This window comes from Pholis gunnellus (assembly GCF_910591455.1).
Source record: "Pholis gunnellus genome assembly, chromosome: 1".
Taxonomy (NCBI): Eukaryota; Metazoa; Chordata; class Actinopteri; order Perciformes; family Pholidae; genus Pholis; species Pholis gunnellus.
This window is the reverse complement of record NC_136528.1, coordinates 19,185,077-19,195,401: the sequence shown is the minus strand read 5'-3', so window position 1 is coordinate 19,195,401 and position 10,325 is coordinate 19,185,077. Positions and strand designations below refer to the sequence as shown.

General features: G+C 41.2%; 1 protein-coding gene across 1 annotated transcript; it reads right to left on the bottom strand.

The window, feature by feature from the left end:
* Window positions 1-4,211: 4,211 nt before the first annotated feature.
* LOC306713893 (fibulin-7) lies at window positions 4,212-10,037 on the bottom strand (the record flags this gene model as incomplete). Its single annotated transcript, XM_079183734.1, has 8 exons — window positions 4,212-4,575; window positions 4,762-4,897; window positions 5,103-5,240; window positions 5,320-5,505; window positions 6,606-6,731; window positions 7,351-7,521; window positions 7,605-7,764; window positions 9,975-10,037. 8 exons carry the CDS (start codon window positions 10,035-10,037, stop codon window positions 4,212-4,214), a joined length of 1,344 nt encoding a protein of 447 aa, XP_079039860.1.
* Window positions 10,038-10,325: the final 288 nt, after the last annotated feature.

Genomic DNA, 10,325 nt, shown 5'->3' with positions numbered 1-10,325 from the left:
ACACCTTTGTTACATACAGTGCAGCCAGTCACAGCAACACCCATTCAATTGACTGATTTTACTCTGTATGTGCACGAAGACCTGGGAACAAAAGGTTCTCATTTGTGAACAGTGATGTTAAAGAATTTAAGCTGCAAGCCAAAATGCTCATTCATCACAGCAACATAGCCTCAAAGATGAAAATAAAAGAGGCCACTTGTGTATCGGATTTAGTCATGAAATTAACAGACCTGTCCTTGTCCTCACTGACAGCTACACATGGCCAGGGAAAGGACACAGTCAGAGAGACGTTAAGGGCTCCTCCACAAGTCCCTGTTAGATGTTCAAAGCATCGCTACCATGGAGACAATTCCCCAGAAATAAATGCTTTGAGAAAGTGTTGGTGTATCAGTGGGAATGTTATTGTTAATAAACATGCTTTCTCACATTCTGAGCCACGATAATCACCATAACTTGATTTAATTCACATAGCAATGGTCGACAGGTAACTGTAAACAGGGAAAATGTCAGAATCCACAATGTTGAGAAGTGTTCGAGAAGTGTTGAGAACGTTTGCAGTCATTGTTGGAACCATGTTGTTTTTAGCAGCTTTCCTATGAAGTGTCCATTCCATTCCGAGGATGCCATTTTCACATTAGACATTTTGACTTGTCACAGTAGGAAAAGCATAGGTGTTGATAATATTAGCGACGGCTCTGTTCTATTCAAGTTTCCCAGTGAGCCATAACAGTGTGATGGTGAGCCAGCATGCACACTACCGGGACCCTGAATCTGGAGCAGCTTAATGTCATTCAGCCATCATTAATATTATTTACGTCTGTGCTTTTGTTGCTGTGACATGACAAAATGTTTTTCTGTGGAAAAAGGATACACTCTTAACAACAATACACACAGCGTGACTTGGGGTCTGGCACATAGAGGGGCCTTGACTCGTTGGGCCTGTTTCCAGTGGGCCCGTGCATATTATACAGTGCAGTCAGAAAGTATTATGACACTGACACTCTGTTGTTTTACTGGCACTGTACTTCAGCTCATGGATTTGATACGTAACGCCGACTTTAAAGTACTGACTCATTTTAGGGTTTATTAACCCAACCTGTGTGTAGAACGTGTTGCATTCTGCCATCAGCAATGCTCGTTGTTTGAAAGCTCTAGAGTACAAACCATAAAATCACTTCCCTAGGTTTCGAATGCACTATATCAGCAATTCTTTGAGATGCCTTTATTATTGTTTATCAATTTTTAAAGCCATTTTGCTGGATGTTAAAAAAAGAATGAGTCACAAATGACAAACAAACAAAGCTGATGCAGTCTTGGCTGTGTGTGAAAGGCAGGATCTTTTGTACAGAGATTTGCACAATATTATCTTATGTGTTTTATTAAAATAATATCAATATTTTATTGTTTTAAATATCACAGTTATGTCAATATACAGTATATCACAACATCCCTGGTGGACCGACGTTTTGCATCACTTTGAAGATGCAAACACATTTTTCCGTCTGTGATGTTTCATATGACCTTGCATATACTTAATATATATGTTATATAATATATCCAGCAGTATCTTCTTTTCAAAACTGTATCAATACAAATATCAGTCCCCACACCTGAAATGTAACTTAATGTAAAATCTTAGTCTTTCCATAAAATGTGAATGCAATTGGGTCTTTTTGCCACTTTGTGTGTTACAAACTGCAGCAACACACTCAAAAGCGATGAAACAAACAAATCAGTTTGAAAGGAGAGGCAGCATGTCTCCTCTGGGAGCAGCAGGGGGCAGTGTAACACCATGGTTTGAAAACGTGCACAAGAACGCAAGTTTTCTTTTGTAATGACACTTAGCGAGAGAATGGCTACAGACAGAGAGAAAATGGAAAACGGAAGTGTTTTAATGATGCAATAGCAGATCGGGTTTCTGATTTAGGATTCAAATGGGCTACCCTATCCTCCCGTCCTGCAATTTGCAGCGCAAGGGAGTTTAGCTTCCCTGACAACAGCAACAGTGGCACTACTGGCATGCCTAATATCTCCTCTCCTTCCTTCCTCCCCTCACCTGCATGCCCACATTAAATGGCCCAGAGCCAAACTGACTGGAGTCCTGTCTGCACTCTTTGGAGCCTCAGTAGACCCAGTAACACTCTCCTTTGTTCCATCAAACTTCAGAGGAGACTGAGGTATTACCTTTCAAAAGTAAGTACCAGTGATAACCCAACCTGCTGTCAAAGAGTGTGCGCTGGTTTCTTATGACCGTACCTCAAAACCAGTCTGAGATCAGGATATTGATTTCAGTCTCTGTACACACTGCCAGCACTCATTATGGTTTTTATCTGTGCGGTGTGACTCAGCCACATTGGAGAGAGCAGTAGAGAAAGGGTAATGGCAATAGAGGAGTGGGGATAGAAGGATGAGATGGTGAATGTAATATGATGAGGTAGAGGTGGGGAGGAAAAGAGGACAGTGAGGGGTGAAAAGTGAAACAGCACGGACAAAATACCAGATTTCAGACCAGGTGCTCTTAGAGAGGCAGACCTTATCAGAGTCCAGTTTGTATACATTTTTGAAGATTGCTGTTGTGCACTGGGCTGGACCTCACACAAATAACGCAGAGTAAAAATCAGATAAAGGGTATAAGCTGCAGATGAATAGCGGGAGTTGTATTTGGGTTTTATGGGGTGACAGGAGTAGAAAAGGAGTAAACTTTGGATACTGAATCCACACCTCTTGTGGATCCCTGAGGGACAGTCTAAAGAACGGCCTCCCAATTCACCTCCTCCTTGGCAGATTCTTTCATTAAGACCGAAGAGGCAGCGATGGACTTAAGAACAGTGAGAGGTCTATTCTGCTGTGGTAATAAAGACAGAAGTTTTTAATTCAGCCTGCACCCCTCAGCCAGTGACTGGCTGGCTGGAGTGAATCGTCTTCTATTCAGCCCTCTCTATTCAGCCATCACTCTCTGTCTGCCTCCCTATCTCTAAGCATCTTTTTTCTTCACTCAGCGAGCAATCTCGTTTTAGGATCCTGTGGCTAAAGCTCTCCCGCCCTTTCAACTGTGTCCTCAGTGAGTCTCAGCCACAGTATGGAGCCTCCTCTGCAACTGAAGACATCCTGTTTGTCTCCAGCGAACCTACACGTTGCCTCTCTATCCACAGATGCACTTTTGTGTGGGTTTCTTTCTCAGACATTTGTGTAATGCCAAGGAGTAGATAGATGTCTGGTGCAGCACAGAAGTGACACATTTCATCCCACTTCACGAAAATGCCACAATCTTTCCAAATATACACCTCCCCATGAAGGGGAAATCATCACACGTATCTTACTTGCAGGGTACATGTGCCTTTTTCTGTGTGTACTTGTTTTTCTGATTTAAAAGTTGAAGTTATTCATGCACTGTAAGAACACAGTGGCTCTTTGAGCAGCCTGTCTTTGGCTGTCTGTCTGCTGAACAGCACTGCTCTGTATACAGCAAGAACTGAGGGTTTTTCCAAACAACCACTGCTCACATATATCACAGCTTATAAATATATATATGTATATATATATATATTATTACAGCATATTGCAGAAGGTAACATTTTATGCTTTTGCAAATAGAAATCTCAACTCATTCAGGTTATGGTGTTTTAATGATTGTATAGTTGTACTGAAACCAGAATATAAATACAACATGATCTTAAAGAGAATTACAAAATCTTCACACGTCATGACTACATGTCCAGTATACATAATATAAATGTCAACATAGCAGGACTGTCAATTACAAAAATAGCACTTTCTTTCAAGATGGACTGTCCACATTTTCTAGTTCCTCCAGTTGAATACTGTTTCCCTCTTTGCTACATCATGTCATTCACTTTTTATATCTCCGACACTCATTTCTATATTTGTGCAATAAATATGTTTCAGTTCATCCATACAAAACTCTTGCTCTTTTAGTGAAAGCAACACAAAGATACATCACCCATATTCTAAAACATGTATTGCACGCAGCTGTGCAAGACAGGTGTTTATCCTTCCATCACGTTAGAGTCAGTATGCTCGTTCATGATGACTTCACTACAGGAGACTTGGCTGCAGCAACTTATTTAACAACAGCACACTTTAATTAAAGATAGTCACCACAAAACATCAGATTGTCAAGAGTTCTTAAATCCAAACCAGACTTCTGTTTGGCCTTTGTGCTGTATGTTTCCACCTTCATCCTTCACTCTCTAGAACTCATACTGGGAAACAAACATGGTGACTTTGGTGATGTACCTCCCCAGCTGGACTCGTTTCTCCAGCTCGCTCATCTCCACTTCTGCTTCCAGTGTGGCAGGGCCCTGCACTGGGCTCACCAGCATCAGCTGACCTGTCACACGGTCTGAACGCTGAACTGTGAAGTGGCGCCGAGCTTGCCTTCCCCCCAGCAGGGAGAAGCGAAGCGTGTCTCCAATTGGACGTAATGCTGAGACCCTGAACATGACACGAGGAGCTGACAGGTTGGACACGATAGCCATGTAATGGTAGGAGTAGGAGTTTGGTGTCTGGGAACATGCCTTGTTGTCCACAGGACAGGGGTTACGTTCACAACGCCTGGAAAAAAAGTTAATCCAGGAGTGAGAAATGCTTTTTAATCTATGGAGTCAGACTAGTGTCAAAGTGTATATGTGGTCTAAAACTGCATCCCCGTATCTACTTATTCAAGTGCAAAAAATCACTATTATTTATACATTGGGGAAGTAACCTGTTTTGGATGAAAAAAAAATTCAGGATGCTCACATAGGCGACGTCTTGACATATGTAGCGTTAGGGATTTTGGGGCAGTCCACACGGACACACTGGAAACCACCGTACGTGTTAATGCACATTTGGTCCTTTGTGCAGTTGTTTTGTCTGGTGGCACACTCATCAATGTCTGTGAGGAAAGATAAATACAGTAAGACATTTACACATACAGAAAAGTTATTTGGGAGATCATTAATTAACTGCCTGCTTTCTCCTCACTCACTACTCTTAATTGGCCCCTGGCCAGTAGGGGGAATATCGGAAACTATCTTGTGGAAAACTTTGAAATTAAGAAAATAAAAAGCGACAGCAAATACAGAAAAATAAAAACATACCTTTACAGCTGCGTCCATCGCGGGTCACATTGTATCCGATAGGACATGAACAGCGGTAGCCTCCAGGTGTGTTAACACAAGCATGTAAACACAGTCTCCCAGCCTGGCCATTATGGAACAGCTCACATTCATCTATATCTAAATGTGAAGAACACGCACACACAGTTAGCATTCCACGTGGGGGGGGAAATGGTTACAGGGGAGGTATTAGTCCTACCAGTGCAAGTGTTGCTGTCCCTGCCAGAGATGGTGTATCCTGGCTCACAGGTGCAGTGGGTGGTCCCCTGCATTATAGTGCAACGTGATGGACGAACAAAAGGCCCCATGGTGGCACCCGGCAGGGTGGCAGCCGCCGCAATGGCTGGGGAGGTGGCGGCAGAAGTGTTTGTCATGGTGACAAAGACTGAATGAGAAAGACAGGAAAGAGAAATGGTAAGTGTTTTCATTATCTACTGTAATATTTGCAGTTATTTCAAAGTTGCCTTTTTCAGTCCAATGCCATAATCTAATTACAAATGTAACATCATGTCATGACAAGCCTCCAAAATGCAACATCTGTATGTTTTCAATTCAATTGGGGTTGTTGAACAGGTGAGCTGTTTATAAATCTTTTTTTGCAAGGTTTGGGACAATTATATTGTCCACAGAAATTCGGTCAAAATCACCATGTGAAGATGTTTGTGTCACTTAGTCTTAATGCACATATAACATGTGATGTCAAGTCATTTTTTTGTGTCTACTGTCCTATTCTGTACATGTTATTGTCGAATTATTTACTTAAGTAATTTAATGAATCATTCTAAAATGTTTGAATATATTAGGTTTTTATGTAAAAAAAAAAAAAGGCAATATATTAGTATCAGACATTATCCGAATTTCTAAATGCTCAAATATTGATATTGGCCTCAAAAATACAGTGTAGGAGTCGGTATATATAGTTTTTAGCTGATTCGTCACCATGAACCCATGAGAGAAGGCTCTGAAACGCCTCACATAGTAGATCTCATAAGGGATGAAGTGAGTGAGTGTGTCAAGTCATAATTGTGACATAATGAGTTGTAGGTTGCCCAAAAGAATAAATAGAGCCATTATCTAATGAGCAATAGATCTTAAAAAAACAGTATGTTTGCATGTAAATATCAATTAGATAAAAAAGCAACAAACTGGGCTCCAGAGATTAACAGTCGTCAATCTACATCAGGGAGCAGAGCACTGCCACTCACCCAGCGTTGTCTTGGATTTCTGGCTGGAATTTAATAAAACCCACTTTGTGGTATATATGCAGCACTGGCTTTTGATGGATAGCCAAACAACCGGTCAATGAAATCACCTTTAGCAGACAGGGAGGATTCGGATACTAGCCTATAAAAATAAGCTCTGCAGTAAAGGGCTGTCTATGTTTATTTGTAATATGCATCTGCTAATAATAAGGTATCAAAATGTTTGTTGCAACCCGAGGGCCAAACCCCAGGTATCTGAACTGCACAACAGCTTTATACTTACATGTCGGCACGGGGCTCTGACAGGTCACTCCGGCCCAGCCTTTGGCACAGACACAAGAGAACTGGTTCACTTCATCCACACACGTCCCGCCATTCAGGCACGGAGAGGAGGCACACTCATTGATGTCTGAGGGAAAAGACAGACAGGAAGTTGTATAAGGAGACTACATTGCTACATTTGAACCTTCTAGAGATACAAGGACATATGCGACCGAATATCTTTGATGCATGAAGATAAGCGGATGTGATATCATTGCATATGCATGTTAGAGAGTGAATAAGGAAACAATGGAGCAGATGAGTTAATGTTAGTATCGGAAACCCTGTCTTGATCAAACAGCCTTTGAGCTGTTATCTTAAAGTCAGTGAGCTGTCAGAGAACATACAGGTTGGAATATCACATGTCGCAGCATTCAATAAGCTCTCTGGACAACATCCAGAGTACACAAAGAGGAAATATGATCATGGGTCACACATGAAATGTATCTCTACATAGAAAAACGTTGGTGACAAGCATGAAGCACAAAAAGAGGAATGGCAATAGAGAGGAGGAGAGGGGAAGGTTACAAAAGGACGATGACAGGGTTGTAGTGATCAGTGGGTTAGATAACAGGATGAGGGATGGTCAGGGTGAAGAAGAGGAGAGACTCTGGTGGGAAGAGGATGAGGATGAGGAGGAGGAAGTGGAGAAAGTGATCATCACAGTGAGGCCAGGTAGCTGAAGATCATTAGCGCTGGTCTGTCACCTCGGCAGGTAGGCTGCTGGACGCTCCAGGTCAAGCTCTCCTGACAAACCCTGCTCTCTGATCCCACAAGTTCATATCCAGGGTCACACACAACGTGAACCTCGTGGCCCACGCCGTGTGACTTGCCGAGTTTCCTTCCATTGATGGGCACGTCCAGTTTCGGGCAGGTACCTGAAGGTGATAAAGAAGCAGAAAGGCCGATATTTCCACATCTACCATTTGCATAAATCTGTCTTTCTTAGGGTTTTGCTTACTGTTGATGGATCTTGTGATCTGCTTCCCAGTGCTGCTTTGCAACAGGTTTATTTTCTTCTTCAGGTTGCGAAGACTCTGCAAGTACGAGGCTTCTTGGGTTGAGAGAAGCTTCTGGACCTGCTTCAGAGAGCCCTGTATTTCCTGTCTACTCGGACAGTCCTGGAACAAAAATAGAGAGGATGACTAATGTCATTAAGTGTTGATGAATATTTCACAACAACTTTTTAAAAGCTATAATTCACTGACAAGTATGTCAAATTTTCCCATTTTTATTTTCTATTTATTTATGTTTTACAAGTAAGTGTAGCCACATAATGGTAAGCACTTTCATTCAATGATTTTGAGAACATTATGATTTGTGTTAACACTATATTCTTCTAAACCACAGTAGCGCTAAAGAGTGTATTGCATTATACATAGTTTTACTATTTGGATCTTGAAGATATACAGAAACACAATTTTTTTATAATCTCTTATAAGTTTTCTTAAAAAGGAATGCTGTTTTGCTGAATTTAAGAATACAGAAAAGCTATAAATTGAAAAATAAATATTTGTCGACATGGAAAAAGAGAACGCAAGACCACAAGCCAGTGGGGTTGTTGATGTATTAGTCAGAGAACTAACTTTCCATTCATTCACAAGACTCAAAACGATGTTAAAGATATTTTTACGATCGAAAGATCTTTATTTTTGTGTCTGAGTTAAAAAAAAATACTTACCTTTAAAAAGCTTTCTATAGTTACCACACATTCTCCATTTCATCACACTCAATCATGTTGCACTTTCTTTCTGACCGCAATTCTGTTTATGATTGAAAATGTAGCCACCAGATTATACCTCAGATAGATTACACCTGCATGTTTTTATTTTGTGAGAATACTGTGTGCATAATGAACTACCTAAAACGTTCATACCTGAGGTTACCCAACCAAAATACAAAATAAATCTATTGCTTTATTACTCAAATGTGCAAGTAGATGGTTTAATTTAAATTTAAATTACACTATGAAATTAAATCATGACTCTAAACAAAACTTGAATAAACAATCACCTTCACTGCATGTAAACAAACGCGTCGGCTGAAATACTGCCCTTGAAGACCTGCAGTACAGATGCTGGGCTGTTATATGAGCCAGTAAATGCAGTAGGATCACAGTATGTTTGGCCAAAGTAAGTATTTGCAAGCAGGGACCTCCTTCTCTCAAAGAAAAGCCATACTGTAACTCAGTCATAAACACAGGAACAGTCTCTGAAAGGTCACTATTCTTGTGATGTGGTTTTCACGCATGACCCCGTCTGGATGTTTAAAAGCTTCATTACATAAAGTTATGTAACTGCCATGTGTCCTTTTAGGAGAGGGGATGAAATCAGCGAAAGCTAACTTGCTCTTTATGATGTGGTGGATTTAGAGTTTCGGGGTCAGTCTGTCGGGTATGAACGCCCTCAGCATAAACATTACCTCTGTTACAACCTCCCTTTCTATTGGCGGCAGGGACGAGGGAGTGGCTCTGACTTGTTTTCTGTCCACGTCCTCTTCAACAGCGTCATTCTACGCCTTCTGCCCTGTCCTCTCATGCATGTTTTCAGACAACCAATTAGTGTTTTCGTCCAGCCAGGGTTATGTAAGAAGAGTCAATATTTGCTGAAAACACCTTTCTGATTTGGAAAGAACTAGGGTTTGGACAGGCTTCAGTCAGCTGGGAGGGGTAGCTGGTGTTTATAGTGTAGTTATCAAAGGCCTCTTTCTGCCTGTGCTAAGCAACATTTCACATGGCTTCATTTTAACTGGGTGTGTAGGTGGCATGCAGTTCTGGAGCTCAAGATGACAGTACAGTACTATTAAATCTACAGATTAATATCCCTTTGAAACACTGAAATGCAACTTTAAACACCAACTTCACACATTCACAAACACAGCAAAGCATGATGGCCATCTCTCAGTAACACACACACACACATGCACAAACAAAGACAAGCATGCAAAGGCCTACGGAGAGTCAGTCACAAAAAGATGTGGCTTTTTGGAAACATTTAGCAGGGTTGCATTGAAGCAAAGCATAGATATATTGAGTGCATCCATTCACTGCCTCTAGGTTTTTGTTTCTGAAGCTTGAATGCAAAGTGAAGGTGACTCAAGGTTTGCTTTGTCAAAAATCTTTTCTGTGATGCCAAGCAAGGACACTCACAGTAAGAGCTGTTCTAAGAAAGGATAGATTTAAACTGTTTTTGCCTTTCAAGCTATACACGATAGTTATTAAGAGGCATATTGTAATCAGTTCAATAGATACAATAGAACTCTCTTTGTGAGCATGTGTCAGGGCTTTCAACTTATTCCAGCTGCATTAGCCTGTGTCATTGAGTTCACTCACCTGTCCAAAAGTAGGATGGAGCGAGCAGAAACACAACAAGGTGATGACAATCGCAGCAATCATCTTTCCACTGATCCAAACCAACACGTCGACGATCAGTCCTCAAATGTGTTAGAAGTCGCAGGCAGTATGAACTGAGTGCGAGCAGAGACTCCAGGTGAGAGAATGACCACAGTTGGCAGTTGGAAAATCTGCTGCAGAGAACTGCTGAGGAATGTTGGGTTTACTCTTCAGGAGCCAATCAGGAAAAAGAGACTTTAAGAAAAATGTGACCACACTATTATCCCTTTACCTAATTTGGTGTGCACTTCCTCTCTGTTTGAGCAGCTTAATTTGTATCTCGTTAATCAG